The 17,735-nt window shown below is 34.4% G+C and overlaps 2 protein-coding genes and 1 pseudogene across 2 annotated transcripts; 1 reads left to right on the top strand and 2 right to left on the bottom strand.

The window, feature by feature from the left end:
* The first annotated feature begins 1,635 nt into the window (after positions 1-1,635).
* LOC101248476 (protein HEAT INTOLERANT 4) lies at positions 1,636-8,691 on the top strand. The gene is made up of 14 exons (XM_004237390.5): positions 1,636-2,117; positions 3,599-3,637; positions 3,782-3,835; positions 3,928-3,991; positions 4,728-4,786; positions 5,337-5,461; positions 5,650-5,709; positions 5,892-5,950; positions 6,698-6,774; positions 7,001-7,039; positions 7,664-7,726; positions 7,836-7,883; positions 8,018-8,146; positions 8,256-8,691. The coding sequence occupies exons 1-14, from the start codon at positions 1,839-1,841 to the stop codon at positions 8,301-8,303; spliced, it is 1,143 nt and encodes a 380-aa protein (XP_004237438.1). The 5' UTR covers positions 1,636-1,838; the 3' UTR covers positions 8,304-8,691.
* Positions 8,692-10,413: 1,722 nt separating this feature from the next.
* Positions 10,414-13,411, bottom strand: LOC101248766 (protein CPR-5). Its single transcript, XM_019213431.1, has 8 exons — positions 13,309-13,411; positions 12,973-13,029; positions 12,632-12,771; positions 11,755-12,507; positions 11,659-11,692; positions 11,109-11,182; positions 10,753-11,002; positions 10,414-10,598 (listed from the first exon to the last, which is right to left on the bottom strand). Exons 1-8 carry the CDS (start codon positions 13,409-13,411, stop codon positions 10,414-10,416), a joined length of 1,596 nt encoding a protein of 531 aa, XP_019068976.1.
* Positions 13,412-13,640: 229 nt separating this feature from the next.
* Positions 13,641-17,476, bottom strand: LOC104646959 (small ribosomal subunit protein eS24z-like; annotated as a pseudogene).
* Between the last annotated feature and the right edge of the window lie 259 nt (positions 17,477-17,735).

Here is a 17,735-nt window from a genome sequence, read left to right as displayed (position 1 = left end):
ATTAATTAATCAGTTCAATTTTGGACTTATACTTTTAAAATTTTAATTTTTTCAATAATAAGAACCTAAATATCAAATCAATTAGATCCACTTTATCATAATAGTTCATCATTATCTTGAAATCCTGAATACACTTTTGTTTATTAGTAATATTTGCACTAATAGTGTCTGTATTAGTTTGCATTAATTATGCATAAGTTAATTTTTATGCATTTTCCAATTTGTTGCATTGAATATAGTATGCATTTCATTAGAAAACTGATTACAAAGATACCCATCACAATTATGATGAAAAAGATGTAAAAAAGGTTTTGAGGGAGAATTAGGCCTTTAACCATGCTAATACATGCAGTAAACCATTGCATTACTAACACCTGAAAATTCATGATACTAATAATACAAACCTTACAAAAGAGTATCAAACAAAGTAACAATTCGATGTAAAATTTAATGTTTTGAGCTCCAACTCACATCAACTTTTACACCAAATTTGGTGTGTTGGTGTAACACTATTTTCCACAACCACTTTTTGAATAATGCGGTATTATTTCATTGGAAAAAAAATCACAAGTACCCACCATACTATGATCGAAACTTCAGAGAAACACATTAACCAGACTAAGATCCTATTATCCCCATGAACTTATAAAATAAGTTCAGGGAGTAATAGGACTTTAATATAATATAAGTGTGTATTTGGGATTTCGGGCATAAGTTGAGGGGGTACTTGTGCATTTTTCCTCATTATACAAATTTTTGATTGAACATTATATAAATTGTATGTTTTAATTAAATCTCTTGTATATTTAATTATTTCATGTAATATTTTTATAATATTATTTTTAGATATAAAATTTATCTTTTTATAAATAATTTTTTCTATATATGTTTTTAAAAAAAAAATAAATTTATGTTAGTTCTACTATAAAATATAATCGGATATAACTACAACTGACATTCACAAAAATCATCAATTTTTACCTCGATATAAAAAAACAAAGGACAAAGAAGCTTATTTCTACGTTAATGCATTAATAAAGCACCGTAGTGATCTTGAAAGTTTAATATTCACGTAGAATTTAAAATATTTTTTTAATTGTGTAATATTTATTTAATTCTATTTCATTAATGATTTGACTTTTATTTATGTATAATGTATAATATTTGCAAGCACTTCATATTATTTAAAAGATCATAATATAAATAATTTTATATTAAGCGATTATAAAAGGAAATAATATAAATTATATATGGTGAATATTTTAAAAAGAATTTATTTTATGAAATAAGAAAATATAATTTTTTTTGAATAATAATCCTTTTTTACTCAATAAATTAAAGTTTATTACATAAAAAATAACGTATTTGGGTTGGAATGCCCTAAAGAAATACTCTCTCGTTTTATAAAGAATGACTTAGTTTGATGTGATACGAAGTTTAAGAGTATAAAAAAAACTTTTGAATCTTATGATCTTAAATTAAAATTATGTTAAATGTATAAAATTGTTCTTTGATCTTGTAGCCTTAAATATGTCACATAACAAGCTATTACCAAAAAAAAAGATTATTTTTTTTAAAAATATATTTTAAAAAAGAGATCATTTTCTTTAAAACGGAACGAATACTATTACTCCTATTGAAAATTGAAAAGGGCGGAAAACCAAAGCTAAAATTTCCAATCTCGCGTTCGATTTACGCCCCCTTAAAATTTCGGCCTTATAACCTCAAAAATTGTCTGGGTTCTTTTATTTTTCCGCCATCGCCGCTCTTCCACCTCCATTCAAATTCCTCACCGCAACAAACCCTTAACACCCTTTTCGTATTTTTCACTAGTAACAATGAGGAAAGGAACAAAGCGAAAGGCTAACGAAGTAGTAGGAAAAGGCAAGGCGAAAGTGGAGGACGAAGCGCCAGCCGCAGCCACCACCTCAGTAGAAGAAGGGGCTAACAAGAATGAGCTTGGAGAAACCCAATTAGCTGCTGAGAAAAACGAATCTAAGAAAAACGAACCCAAGAAAAAGAAAAACGACAAAGTTGTTGTTAAGCGTCAAGCTAAACGAGCTAGGATTGTTAAGCCTGAGCCTGAGCCTGAGTACTTCCCTGATAAGCGTAGTTTGGTAATGAAAGCTGCTGCCTTTTTTCATTTTCCATTTTTTGAATTTTTTTTGATCACGTCGAGTAAGTACTAAATCGAATCTTAAAAATTCTTAGCGGGGATTTATATAGCTGAAACCTATCTAGTTTGATATTAGGCTGGTTGATTAATTGGTACTTAATTGATTGTTATTGATGTGGGGTTCTGCTCAAGTATTTGGTTTGCTGTCTTTTGGTCTGCTTTGTTATTAGATAATGCTGGTTACGTTGGGTTCTTTGAAGTGATAGTTACTCTGTTTATGGTTTGCTACTCTGATAGTTGTTATTGCTAGCTAGGTTTTGGGCTTAAGTAATTTTGGGGTATTTTGTGAAATTTTGATGTTCCTCAAACCTCACTTGTGGGATATCGCCGGGTATGTTGTTGTTTGTGAAAACTTGATGTTCCCTTTAATAATGTAGGGTAGGTATGATTCTTTCAACTGCTAAGTGGTTGTGTTTAAGCTTGAATAATATGATTTGATATTTTGATGATTGTTAATGCTAACTTGGAGTTCTTTCTCAAGAATATGTTTTTGTGTTTTCACAAAAAAAGGTATATGCTTTAGTTATTAGAGCTATTTTCTTTGTGTTGGGGTTTTGCTGATTCCTGGCAATGGCGGATGATGTGATTAGCTAACTTATGGCCTTTGCTTTGGATTTACATATGCAGTTGTTAGCATTGAGTTAAAGTCAATGTTTGGATTGTTTTTGAGTGTTCTAGCTCATATTTTGATCAATGCTGTCAATGGCACGCTTAAGCCTGAAGCGAGGCGTAAAACAAACTGAGTGCTCTGTCTTGCTTCATGAGTGCTTCAATTTTGTCATCAAAGTTCTAAGGCATATAGTTCCTTGCCCATAAGCTTAATTCTAAAGTGACAACTTAAAACAATTGATACTATCATGTATTTGTTAATCACGCTAATAATTGTTAGTCTTGAACTACACATTCATATCTGGCTTTTCCTCCATTTGGACCTTTCTTCAATTAAGCCCATGCTTTATTTGTGCTCTGCACTTAAAAGCCCCAATGGACCTTTGAGCTTTTTTGTGCTTTTTGTCTTAATATGTTTGGAAGTTACTCGTTGTAGGGGTTGGCGAAGGGATGTGATTTGTACTTTATATGTTTGATTTCTTTAAACTTACGACAAACCATTGGGTGGCACATCTATTTTTTAGTTACCCAAATAAATAAAAATGACATCAGTGCTTTAGTTTGTACCATTTTCATTTCTCAAGTCCTATGAAATAATTTATAAGTCGAGAAATTATTCAAGCTGCTATATTTTGGAGTCCAGTCATGGAGATTGAGCCCAGAAACATCACAGGACTCTACTGTGTTTATCATCATAGTTGTACTTGTACCTGGTTGAACTTTTATTGTAGAAATTTGCAATTTCCTACTTGTTCTTTTAGACAATAATCCTTTGCTCTTCTCCTTTACTCTTCCAATTGGTATGTTTTGCAGGAAGATCTGTGGCAAGAGGTTTTTCCTGTTGGCACAGAGGTTACAATTTGATCACTTTCTTTTTATTTATATTTTGATATAGTGGCTTTCTGTTTATTCATTGGCATAACATCCTGGTTTATGCTTTTTATTTCATTGCATATAATTTCTGAAATTTGATTGTATTCTTTTTCTTGTTGCCAGTGGGATCAGATTGACATGGTTTATCAATACAAATGGAATTTCTCAAATCTTGAAGTGAGTTGATTATTTGCCTTCTGTTTTAGTAAATAAAGTATTCTAACAACAAAAAGACAAGATAACTCACAAGTCTTGTTGGCTTATGACAGGATGCATTTGAAGAAGGTGGAGAATTGCATGGACAGAAAGTCTATCTTTTTGGTTGTACAGAACGTAAGTGGTAGCTGGAGCTTGTTGTCTTATTCTACAGACATATTCATGTTCTATGCTCCAAGTAGCTTGAGTCTCCCTTTTTGGTTGTACAGAACGTAAGTGGTTGCTGGAGCTTGTTGTCTTATTCCACAGACATTCATGTTCTATGCTCCAAGTAGCTTGACTTGTGGCTGATCTTTGAAACAGTATTGCTTCTACACTGTGGTTCAGATTTCAGTTTAGTGTTTGATCTTTCTATACAATTTTATATCGAGATCATTGACCCCTTAAGTTGATCTATTCTCTTTTTTTTCCATCAATGTTTTAGTGAATAGTCACATTTAACCACTTCTCATGTTCAAATTTCTCTTTATTCTGATCTTGCTATGCAATTTCATCTGGGGATCATTGACCCCTTAAGCTGATTCATTCCTTTCTTTTTCATGTTGATTTCTTATGAATAATTATGTTCTGACCTTTTTTATTGTTCAATTTTCTATTTGCTCTAATCTTGCTGAACAATTTCTTTATGTCATTGACCCCTTCATTTGATCTGATTACCTTCTTTTTCTTGTCAATTTTGTGTTAAGATATGTGATAGCATTCATAATTCTTTCTGTTTCATGTAACCTTGAATTTTTTTTTGTTTGTATAGGTGATCATATTTTTTCAACTTAAGCTGTTTTTCGTGTGACCAATATCCCATTATATCTTCAAATGATTTGCTTCATGTAGAACTGTTCTCTTGTGTTTGCAGCACAATTGCTTTTTTTCCAGGGACAATCAAAAGTCACGTGTATACCTGTTGTGGTTGCTGTAAGTCTAATATCCTATATAGAAGTATTTACAACTGTTAACCTTATTCCTTTCACTTCTATTTATTTACTCTTCACTGCTCATAAAGAAGGCTGCATTTTTTCAGTTTGTCCTTTTGACCTCTAGTTTGTTGGCAAAGTTTAAATCTGCTCCACCCTCTGAATGTAGAGCTTGCTTTTGAGTCCATTTGATTGCTGTTAGTGTCCTTAAGAGGTTTGCAAATGTGAACAGTGTTGTATACCTGAGTAAGGAAATTTCTCAGACTGAGCCTTATGAAAGAGTTACAAAATGGAGTTCCCCCCTCCCCCCAGAGAGAGGGAGGGGGGAGTAAGGAGTAGAGAACATGCCAGTGACTTAAGTACACTTATAGTGGTTTCTAGTGTATTAAGATGTCCTTATTATGGTTTTAGTTTTTATGCTTTTCGGAGAAGTACAGTAATTTCAGAACTTGACTTTTTTTTACCTCATATACAGGCCAAGTACTTGTTCATTAAAAATACATTATATAATCTCCTCTTTCTTTGTTAATTTTTTTCTTCCTTCTGAACAGGTTGTATCTCCTTTTCCACCTTCTGATAAGATTGGAATTAACTCTGTACAAAGGGAAGCTGAAGAGATACTGCCAATGAAACAGATGAAAATGGACTGGGTTCCATACATTCCTTTGGAAAAACGGTATTGTTGCTTTCCCTCACCCCTCGTTTGACTTTTTCATTCTCATTGTCTCTTGTAGGTGTTATTATATGCATTTCTATTCCTTTAGAACAATAGTATTCCTGCCCTAAGTTGGGCCTTCTTTTCCTTGTTTTGCCTCTTGTATTTTATGTCAGTGGTTTATATCTTGGTTCTGACTGTTCCAACAGGGAATCTCAAGTTGAAAGACTCAAATCCCAAATTTTTATTCTGAGGTGTACTCAGAGAAGGTCTGCTTCTTTACCTCCTGCATTCTGTTTGATGGGTTGGCTGGTTTTATTTGGTGTGTCAGATACCACAAAGAATAATCGTTTTGTTAAGGCACTCAATTTTGCGTATTAAAGAGGCAATAGGAGGAGCCAGGGAGATGAAAACCTTCCGTGATTAATATCTCTCGATATGCTTATTTCAGGGCTGGTTTAAAACACTTGAAGTTGGAGCGAATTAAGAAGTTTGAGTATTGCTTACCTTGTAAGTAAAAAAACTCCAGTAACTCTGGAGATTTAACCCTTTATTTATTTTACCCTTGTGTCCATCATAAACTTGGGTTTAGTTTTCCTTTTATGCTGCTTTAGTTTCTTAAGTTAGTTGATTCTGTTCTAGTATCATGCTAACTGAAGGGGTATATTGTTCTTTCAGAATAGAAGTTTGGAAACTGCTATGCTTATACTTGTTTGGTCACTTCTCTGGAATGGATTAAGATAGATCTCTAGCTGTTTTGAGAAGTTACTATCTAAAATTTGGAAAAATTGCAATTTTAAAGTTAAATCATCTGTATGCAAGCACTGAATGGAATTTTGTTCTCTCTTTCCTAAACAGATAAATATTTGGTTATCAACATTTTTTTTGTCTGATTTGCTGATAGTTTTTTCAGTTTTACATGAATAATTGATCAGTTATCTAACCCAATTATTAATTATTAAGAATATGTTTCTTATAATTGTCAAATATTATTTAATTGAAGATAAATCATGTTAGACTTTATACATGGGTTTTAACCAAGTTTAAGAATGTGATCTCATATTTTTGTAAGTTAGTTGAATTTAGCTTTGATGTTTCAGTTCCATACATTTCTCTCTGCTGTTTCTATTGTTGTTTTGCACTTATAAAGTTAGAGGATAGCCTGGCATCTTCGGTGTACATCTTTTGATAGTTGTAGGTGTCTTTGATAGGTTTCATTTCTAGTAGAAATCTCCATGACATTTATTTTCTTGGCAGATTTCTATCACCCATTTGCAGAAGATGAAATTGAACAGAGCACCACTGTGCAGATTTTGTTCCCATCAGAACCGCCTGTAAGCTTTCAAATACTAGTAGACCAATACAGTGGCTACTCCACTATGGTATTGCCGTAGAAGGGATTGCTTGGGGATGATGTCTTGGAATGAAATAGATATTAGATGGGTCTAACATGAGCAGTTTTGTGTACACTAGATCCTTCAGTGGTTGTATGAAAAGTAATACAGATATATGTGCATGATCTTCACAATTTTATGAAAGTTTTGACTTCTTTTGTTTCAGGTGTTTTGTGAGTTTGATTGGGAATTTGATGAGCCAGAGGTATACTTAGCCCTTCTCTTTTTCTTCCCTGCCATCTCTCTACTTTTGGGTGCCGCCGTCTTACCTAATGAAAATTAATAGGCTGTTGGGATACCCTGTAAACTGGTTCCTATGTCTGTCGTCATATGTTGAAGCTGTTAAAGACATTCAATCGCTTTCTATAACTTCTCTATAAAGGGCATTTTAGACCTAAAAAAAGGTTGGTGCCATTTTGTCTTATAGGTGGAAGGAGGGCACCTTTGAATCATTTATGATAATGTGTGAAAAAGCAGAACAGTCGGTTTAAAGTAAAGGACTACGCTGCATCAAGTTTGAAATAAATGAATTGTAAAATTAATTTATAAGTTGTTGGTGTGAGTTCCATTTAAGGAGGAGAGAGGCTACACTATCTACAAATCAGTTTTAGTTTATACCAAGTTGAATTGATTCAGTGAGATAAAATTTTCATTTTACTAAAAAGGTAAAGTTTCCAGTATGAAGCAAAGAGGTGGATTGGCATTGGCATTACCTCTTGTTCAAGTCATGCAAGTCTTTTGCCAGTTTGAAGTCGATGCCAGTATTGTATATGCTTCTGTATTTTCAAGTCATTCTACCATCTATTAACTTGAGTGATGAAATTTGTAGGAAATGGCAGACAAATTTATCGAGTCAGAGGAGTTGCCGGCAGATAAAAAAGATGAATTTGTGGTAATATTTCCTCGTGTGATATCAAAGGACAGGTCTCATTTTTATCAATTAACTATTTACCTTAATAAGACATTTATAAAACTTGCGTATATTCCCTCTGTAATTTTAGGAATATGTGAAGCAGCAGGTTAAGGAAGGAAAGAGGAGCAACCGAGAGGTATATTTTGAGAAATTTGTTGCAATCCTATTTTCCTTCTGCATGGCAAAACTGGTGGTTTGCAGTCCCGTTATCTTTTTTCATATTATACTTGATTTGCCTATGCCCATGATTGTAATTTTTCTATGGTTTAGGCGAGAGAAGCCAGGAAAAAGGCTATACAGGAGATGAGTGAAGAAGCGAAGGCTGCATTTCAGAGTATGAAGTTCTACAAATATTATCCTGTGACCTCACCTGATGCTCCTGATGTATCTCAGGTCAAGGTGAGTATTCTGTTTGTATTCTTAAGTATCTTATAAATAGGTCTACGCATGAGATTTCATGTTTAAGACTTAATATATACTACTATTAACTCTTCCTTTTTCTTTGCAGTCTCCATTCATAAACAGATACTACGGGAAGGCTCACAAAATTTTCTGAATGATGATGCATCAGAGAGCATATTCAGAATGGGAAAATAAGTAAGTATGATCTGAAAGCATGTACTTGTGGTAGCCTACTTCAGAGCTGAATGATAGAATTAGCATTTGTTTTGCGGCAACCATTAGGGTTATAAAAGTATTTGAGGATGTAGAAAGAGGTGAAATGTATTTTTTCCTCAATCCCTGTAGCTAGAGTGTTCAGTCAAAAATTTTGGCAATGGATTCCGTCTTCATTACCTGTGAAATCTCGTTTTATCTTGGATGCAAATGTAATCCTTTTTGTATCTTTAATCATCATGCACCTACAGACTTTATGAGCTGCAGTCAGCACTTTGTTATTAGTTCGACTTGATCAGATGAACTATGATTACTTTTGCTTCATATAATCTTGTATCCCCATTCAAGGTGTTGTTTTTCTTCTGATGTTATTTTTAAAAAATGAGCAGGGATGAACTCTGCAAGCATACAACTGCTTGCTTCGTTTTGGGATTAATATTTACATCTTTATATGGGGGGATCAATACATTGGTGATCAAGATAGCAAAGTTTATATAAAAAATTATTTAACTGAGCACCATTTATTATCATATTTTTCTTATTTTTTCTATCATTTTAAAAATATTATAAATTCCTTCTTTTCCTCCCATCATCTCCTTTTCTCGATGCACTAATTTAAAATCTCATACCCATGATATTCCTTCCTTTTTTTTCCCATGCCACCAATCTCTCCATAATTACATCAGTTACATATTTTAATGTATCTCCTTTATTTTGAATCTTAAATTAGTTTTTGTTAGTGTTATCATTAATTTGATACATCACTGCTACAAAAACCTGTGTTATGCATTGTATCTTGTTGATATTTAAGGTATTGACATATAACTAATGTTGTTGAATCTTTGATTAGTGTTTATCATGTTCATTGTAAATATACCTGATATATAAACTTTGGAACAATATATGTATAATTTTTTTAAAAATTTAAATTATAGTATTTCTCTAACAAAATAAGATACATAAACAATAATGTATCAATCTCAAACCTAAGATTTCATGGACAACACTTTCTTATTTAATGTATCTATTAGAAATACAATACTTCTTAATTTAAATCGAAAGGATCTGCATGATTTATTTTTTCAAAATTTTCGATAATTTTGAATCAAAAAAGGATCTCCCATGAATTAGGAAAATAATTTTGAAATTCAAAATTTTCAACAATTTTGAATTGAAAGGGTATTCAATGAACTGGGAGAAGAATTTTGAAACTCAATGTTTTCGACAATTTTTAATCAAAATCGAATAGGATACTCGATTAACTTGAAGATTCACAAAAGAAATCGTTTGTCCAACAACAATTTCATCACTTTTGTATCCTTCATAACTCACCTCGCTTATTCAAAATTCTCGAGAAAATTTTTTATGAAACAAATGTACAATGAACAAGAAGAAATTTAATTATTAGATATTTAGGTTAGTTACACCAGATGATTGAATTTTTGGAATGGAGTAGCCCAATTTATGGATCTTAATTTGATTTCAATTTTTTGCCCTTGCCATGAGGTATTTTCTACCTTTCAGGTTAAAAAATTTAAAATCAGAACAGTACAGATTCTAAATATAAAACAAATCCTGAAAAAACAGATAACATAAATCATAGAGAAGTGGTATTTCAGTTAATCAACACAATCTACAGCTTATAACTCAATTCAACTGAATAAAAAGTACTCCTACCTCAATACAAGATTATTTGTATCCTCCTGCAATTTGTTTACAACACTCAAAAGCTGCTTCCCCCAATTATATTAACCAAAAAGTAAGTAAACACAGAGCCTCATTTTGCTGTAATGATGCACATAATTTAGACTAACCCTGGAGTACTAATTAATGATACAACGCTACAGGCACAGATCAAAACAGTGTTTCATCCATAACCCGGAAATCTTCATCTAGCCCCTAATGATACATCATAATTTACATGTAAACAGAAACATAATCATCCTTAAGCTCGATACTTCATACTCGTCTTCTACTAGTCAAAATTCCTTGACAGGTCTTCATCAAAACAGTATTTCATCCGATAATGCTATAAGCTTGCACTCTACTACTCAAAATTCAACTGGAGTAATAAAAGCCTCCAGGACAAGTGAAGAGAAGTGATCTTTCCATTCACCGGGGCCAGCAAAAGGCATCAGACCACATAGCAAGGGGAGAATAAGAAGTACTGTGGTATAAAACATAGATCTCCTAATCCAGTATGGAAATCTTCGATCGCTCATGCTCTTTTCTGACACTGTGACAGGACCATTAAGGATCAGGAACAAAGTCGAGATACAGACATTCGAAAAGAAATGTAGCAAGCATAAAGTCTCCCAATAAATTAACCAACGATATCCACTGCCTCCCAAGGTGTCAATACAAAACTTCCCTGCGAAACCACAGCCAACTCCCAACAGCAACAGAATGAAAGTAACTGGCATTGTCTGATTTGAAGTTGCAGAGCGCTGGAGAAGTAGATAGGCTATAGACAATATCAGGAAAGCACCAAATAGCATGCGACTGAGAACTTGAACCTGACACCGTAAGAGTTGCAGTCCTGAATTGAATGACGACATTGATTGGGGCATCCACCAAGACTTGTGTTCCTGGAACATAAAATATGTCCATTTCATTACCATGGCCAATACATGCTTTACACTGGTTAAACATATGAACAGACAGAGACGGCCAACTAACTAATGTCATCCCTGGGATCCATGCTTTAAGAAAGAACACAGAGAGCAGAGCATCTACAACAACTAACATTGACTTCTTTGGACAACGAGTCTCCTGATACAGTTCCTTCTATTTTGTTCCACCGCTTAATAGGTGAATTTGCTAAAACAAAAACAAAGTGAAAGAAAGAGAATACAAATCATTACCCATTTTGGATTAAAAAAAGCAACCATTTTTTGTTCAGCAATGTATGCCCCTTGGCAAATCATATAGCTGCCATATATAATTATTGTGCAATAAATACACCAAATAAATCTCTTATTAATATTTATAGAGTTAGCATTACTATAACCATCATCCCTCTTTTCCACCCTTCCACCAACTTGAAATTGGGCTTCTTCATTGAAGAATTTTCTGCATGAATGTACCCAATACTTCCACTTTTACTTGGACTTGAATACCAATATAAACGAGGAACTCAAATGAGCTTGATACATAAATTAAAATAATGCATGGTGTGTCTGTTCCAGTCAAGCCATAAGAGTAAACAGAGTTTCTGTAGCAAGGGGAAAAGAGTTAATATTCTTTCTTTTTGCTGATTTTCTACCATATATTGACTCTAAAGAAACCATACGCACAGGAAGATGAGGCAACTGGCTTGAGTTGAACTATCTAGAGCTATTGAAAAAAGATTTAAACAAAATCAACAAAATTCAGAATTGGACATTCCTTACCATGGAAGGGGTGCATGATGCTGTAGCTTCGGTAATTCTTTTGTGAGAGAAAACATAAGTTCCATATCCAAGACACGCCAGCATGATGAATAAACCAGCAACAAGGCAGTCTATACAGGTTTTAAGTAGCTCAGCATGTTTTGAGTCTTCTACTTGATTTTTGAACTTTTCAGTTTTGAAGGACGTTTTAGAGAAACCAAATGATAGTTTGACCCTCTCCAAAAGGTTAGCATCAGAACTGAGAGCCAGCTGCCTTTCTTTAAGTTGCAACTTCCTCATTGTAAGACCAATCTCAAATGTCTTAAGGTCATTCGACCTAGCTTGTTCTGTGAGAGATCTTTCCAAAGTCCTATGCACAGATTGGCTAATCCCTGTATTGGATAAAATCATGCTTGAAGAAGCAGAAGCCAACTGTTGCCTTACTTGCCTATCATAGCGGGTAAGCTGCCGACCTATTGATTCAAAACATGTCCCGTCACTTCTCTCTTCTTGATTGCTCAGTTCGTTATCTGAGCTATTCTGCTGAAATGACTCCGATTGGAACTCACTGAAGTCAGGATCACATGTAACATTTTCTACTCTGTTAGAAATAAAAGGCACAGATCTTTCTGAGACAGAAGTCCTTGCTGCACAATTATGTTGCTGTACTCCACTGTTCATTGAGGATTCACTGATCAATCGGAGAGTCATCAAGGTACTATGAAACGATTTCTCAAAGTTCCTCACGAAAGACTCAAACTGATCACCGAATACCTGTTTCCAGAATAAGACAAAAGTACAGTAGAAAGTCAACTGCTTTAATATTGTCTCTATGTAATAAACTGACTGTATTAGTGACAAACCACAACTTAACAGAAAGAAGATGGATTATTCTTACATTGGCTAAAGACTCTCGGACAGCCAAAGTACAAATCTGTGTGAAAAATGACAATAAAACCATGAGATCTGCACATCTGATTCCGCAAGGAATTACAAAATGTTCCAAATATGTCCATGAAGGCAGGTTATAGTTGTAATCTAAAATTCAATCATGCAAGGATGTATGCTTAGATAAAGGAGATTAAACACCCTTAAAGTCTCTTTTCATATATAGCAATATGGTTCTACAAAGTGCAGATCATCATTAAGTCCTTGATCACTTCACTTTGTCCAATAAAGAATCTCATACCTCTTCCAATTCAAAAAGAAAATTCATGTTTCAAAAAAAGTATCCCGTACCTCTGAGAGGTGATCCACAGATATCTTTTCTCCGGCTGCATCTTTTCTTTCCAAAACCTAAACAAAGCAACATAAACTACATTAACAGCCTACACTTCATATATCCTTAAATAAATAAGAAACACGGTAACAACTCATGAGCGACTATCAACATATAAAGTTCCCAAGATAAGGAGGCTGCAACTTTGTTGCAAAAGAAAAGATGCAGTATCAAACAAGACAAAACTCATCCTTCTTTTAGACTGAGAAATCCGTTTGGGGCCAACTGTTATGACCAATCGCAAGCTTCATAAGTTGGAGATAATAGGTCCCCTCTATCCATCTCCATTTATATACCAGGCTTAGTTCGCATTGCACAGGGCTCAAACATGTGACCTAAGTCACAAGTCCCTAAAGCTTTGCCATTTGAATTGAGCCCCAGGGGCAAGCCAACACTCATCTTTAGAATGTGAATCACCCCTTATATTTGAATCAAGCGATGATCAGAATAAGCAAGGTTTATAGGGATTTAGTAGTAAAAGGCAGCTTATATCTGTGCCAAGTTAAATGCCAATATGTGCCATCAAGTATCAACAAAGAGCATCTTCTTGATGCCTCGGATGAAAGTTTTCTTGCATCATCAAATAAAAAGAGCATCACATACTCGAGGCGTTGTCAATTTTTTTTTTTGAAGAGAATAATATTCTAGCTATCCACTTAATTTTGATGACGATCTAATAGTACTTGAACATGCAAAATATATTGGAGTAACCCGAGCAAAATTGTTAATGTCTAGGCAGAATGCATCTCCCGCTTCATCTACAATTACTAACAAATCATTTCTTCTTGGCATCTCCTGCCTTTGTCTTCTTAACACCATCAACTTTCTTGGCTCTGTTCTTCCTCTCTATTTGCTTCCTGGACTTCTCCACCTTAGTGTCCAATCCATTCCTGATCAGCCTGTACTTCATCTCATTTTTCTCTGCATTCTCAACAGTCATAGATCAAATCAAAGCCAGAAGATTTGCCTCTTCGAAAGTGGGTTCTGAACTTCACATAGATGGCATTTAAATCTTTCACTTCATACATCCTTGCCAATTTTCTTTCAAATCAGCGTTAAAAACATTGACTCTTCCAGGATGTAAGACATCAATAATGAATTGTTTCCTTGCAAATAATCTATTGGTCATGAACTTCCTAGTTCTAATAGTCACTATCTTGTCTGCCATTTTTGTCTTTTGTCACTCTGGTTTTGCTACTCCAACAACTCTCTCTCTCCCACTGTGTGTCGCCTTCTGTTCTGAGTTCTGTTGTTTGTTATAATTATTAAAACTGTAAAGCACATACCATGAAACTTAGCAAGATAGTCGATGATGTCATGATCACAAGCAAAACGAAAGGAGCTGAAACATTGTTGACAAATCAAGAGAAATAGCAATATAAACAACCACTGACGAAAGAGAGATGTTTCTAAAGATGAGTGAATAGATTTAAAATGACGCTGAACATGAGTTACCCATAATATTCAACCATCATTCCACTGAAACATTAAACAGTTCCTAGACCTAACACAATTGATCAGACATCCTACGCACAGCTGTCATATCATTACAGTGGGACAAGTCAGATGGAGACACATGGTAACAGAACTGCAGAAGGAGCTAATTTCCAGAATGGTGGCATAACGGGAAAAGCTACATTTGGTGAGCTCATGCTCGGAAAATTCCACGAGTTACTAAAATAAAAAATTTGATGAAGGTGGTGTATGGTTTCAGCTTATGACAAAGCGTGTCCTGAGTTTATTCCTTAAGAAAGAAATTCTTTGAGGTAGTTTTAAAAGAAACAAATGGATTAACTTTTTTGGGAAAAGGTGCCAAATAAATAGAATGGATATCATAGGAACAAGATAAAAGATAAGAGCACAATGGGTATGACATTGCTTATGATACAAAAAAGTGCAGAGCAAAAAAAAATGATGTGACCATCATAGATCTTACCATCATCGTGCATCACGAGAGCATTCCCATCCAAAAATCAGATAAAACTGATACTTTTGAGCAAAATGAGTAATAATCAACCTAGTGACACTATTTAGTGCTAGGACAGATACTGCAAAGCAGTGTTACCAAAGACGAAACTTATAATTTAAATCTTGTCTTAGGTTTTTTTGTCATAATGACTATATCGATCTTAGTTGTCATAATGACTATATCTACAGTAAAAGATTTGGAACTAGCATACAAAAGGGAAAAGGGATTTGGAAGGTCACAGATTTTTCACGGGTTTTCCATCCAAAAATATTCCAACTGTCATGGCCCATTTGTGACTACAATTTACCAATTTCAAAAAAACAAGGGAAAACAAAGAATGAAGCAGAAATCAAGAGTCACTTCATAAAAGATGAAACTTGATATACTTATCTTACCCAAATAAATACTACATGCAAGTCAGTAGAGTAGAACTACCAACATCCACCTTAGTAATAAACTGAAGTTCCACACTGTTTGGGAGGCATGCTTTTTTTATAATCTAAATTGATTAAGATGCTAAAGACATCTTGCAGAATGCACAAACACTCGATAAGCGACTTTTCAGTTCTTCTCATCATAGCTTTGGTAGACCTCAATGATACCATCTTAGAAGTTGGAACTGAAAAAAAATATATTTTACTAGATGAAGAGAACAAGACTCGCAATCATAAGAATGAAGTATTAGGCTCCCAATTGAAAAGAAACTATGTCGTCCTAAGCAATATTCAAGTATCTTGTAAAATATTCATTTCACCCAATTATTAATATTTTGTTGCCTTCTTTTGAACCAAGAAAATAACATAAGTTCAACAGCAAGGGAATTTTGATTCAAAAAACTGTTGTGAAGCCTAGTTTATATCTGCTTCTGATATCTTACTACAAAAAAAGGTCATGGAAAGACAATTGGCTTGGAGAAGGGCTGCTTAAGGATCAAGTTCCAGTCTTATACAGGCTGGTGAGACTTTCTGGTATACTGCTGGCTGACTATTTTAGTATAGCAGGATGGAATTTCCAGTTTCAGGAGGGACTCAATGATTTTTGGGTTGGAAGATGTTGGGTTTTTTTTCTGAGTAGAATGCAATTTGTAGTGTTAGACATGCACAAAGATGATGATATGTTTTTGAAGGCAAGCAAAAATGGACATACTCTGTGAACTCCTTCTGCTGATTGCTTCAGGAAAGTTCTGCTGAAAATGTTGCTTCCTGGCCATGAATGATGATTTTAAAGTGGCTTGTTTCAGTTGTTAGCTCATGGGGCTTGTCTAACCCGCAAGAATTTGCAAAAAAGAGGGTATAGGCTTTGCAGCAACAGGTGTTACTTAATGTGAATATTCCATTGAATCTAGTGATCATCTTTTCCCATAGTGGAGTTTTACTTGGCAGATCTGGCCTATGTTCTTGATAATTTTTGGAGTTTATTGAGCAGCACCTCATAAATATAAAGTTTTTGATGATTTTGTAAGACATATTACACCGACAAATTTCAAAAGAGGATTTGGATGTGTATTCCTCTGTGCATTTCTTGGACTATATGGATTGAAAGAAACTATTCATAAAACATCTGTAAAAAAGAATTACCATTTCAGGGAACTAATACCAATGAAAAACTCAGTGCTTCTCAATAATTAAACACCTCTGTGATTCCCTTCAATTAAAAAACAATGAACTTTCTTTTTTGACAAGGCTACACTAAATCACATTTTCGGCCAGAAAATTTTTATGTTGCTTGGAATGCTACTGTCTTTATCCCAAACCAAACACTCAACAATAAGCCACTGCAACTTAATAGCACCATACACACCTCTCACTCTCAGCACTACTAATAACTTTTGAAAATTCAAACATTTCCACCCATGATTCCAAATCATCATCACCAAAAAGAGAGGCCAACAAGAAACACCAATAACCAATACAGCCTCTTTTCCAGCTTAATACCAACAACAATAACAAGATCACTTCTTTCTAATAAGAATTAATATCAAAATCACTTCTTTCAACACAAATAGCACATTTTTCCCAAAAAGACTGAAGCTTTTCCGCGTAACCAAACAATGTAAAAGAGATAGTATCAAATAATTTCCGGCCACAATTCCAAATTACAGTATGAGTAAGCAAAAGAACCCCATTAACAAAAAAACCCATCAAATATCCAATACCAAAGCTCAACAATGACCTAAAGGACTAATCTTGCATCCTCAAAAGGTTCAGAATTATATCTTCCCACCCCACCCCTTCGTCTTACAGTACCTAGGCCAGCCACCCTTTCCACAGGAGAAATACATAACAAAAAAAAAAAGTTACCATTTGCAATACTCAATAAAGTACATTTCCATACGCAAACTTTAAAAAAAATTAAACCTGAGCAAGAACAGCAGCAATAGACATGCCGAGAGGAAGTGCAAGTGCTTCAACATTGTCGCTTTTCTGTCTACCGGAGCTAATGATGACTCTAGGGTTCCGACGACCAGTGGAAACCCTAATACCCCTTTGAGTAGAAGGTGGAACCGACGTAGCAGAACAAGATGATGATGAATAAGAGGCAGCAGAAGAATGAGGGTCAAAAGGGTCCGTGACGCATGCTTTATTCTTCTTTTTCTTCTTCGTCTTCTTCTTCATAACGCCGGAATTTAAAGATTCCGGTAGAATTTCGGAAGCCATGGCGTCGGCGGTGGTCACCGGCGGCGGATCGACGGGTTGAGATAGAGGCGGGTGATCCATGGAATCTTGACTTTGGAATAAAATGAAGAGGTTTGGT

Source organism: Solanum lycopersicum, chromosome 4 (genome assembly GCF_036512215.1).
Source record: "Solanum lycopersicum chromosome 4, SLM_r2.1".
NCBI classification, from domain to species: Eukaryota; Viridiplantae; Streptophyta; class Magnoliopsida; order Solanales; family Solanaceae; genus Solanum; species Solanum lycopersicum.
This window is presented reverse-complemented; position numbering and strand designations above follow the sequence as displayed.

What these genes read in the sequence shown, in the direction of transcription:
- LOC101248476 (XM_004237390.5), top strand. Translation starts at nt 1,839, where the DNA reads ATGAGGAAAGGAACAAAGCGAAAGGCTAACGAAGTAGTAGGAAAAGGC. An exon ending in TCCCTGATAAGCGTAGTTTG is followed by an intron (nt 2,118 to 3,598) that starts GTAATGAAAGCT and finishes TATGTTTTGCAG; the next exon opens with GAAGATCTGTGGCAAGAGGT. An exon ending in CTGAGGTGTACTCAGAGAAG is followed by an intron (nt 5,710 to 5,891) that starts GTCTGCTTCTTT and finishes TGCTTATTTCAG; the next exon opens with GGCTGGTTTAAAACACTTGA.
- LOC101248766 (XM_019213431.1), bottom strand. Translation starts at nt 13,411, where the DNA reads ATGAGTGTTGGCTTGCCCCTGGGGCTCAATTCAAATGGCAAAGCTTTA. An exon ending in TGCAATGCGAACTAAGCCTG is followed by an intron (nt 13,030 to 13,308) that starts GTATATAAATGG and finishes TGCTTTGTTTAG; the next exon opens with GTTTTGGAAAGAAAAGATGC. An exon ending in GCCAGTTGCCTCATCTTCCT is followed by an intron (nt 11,183 to 11,658) that starts GTGCGTATGGTT and finishes TTTTTGTTTTAG; the next exon opens with CAAATTCACCTATTAAGCGG.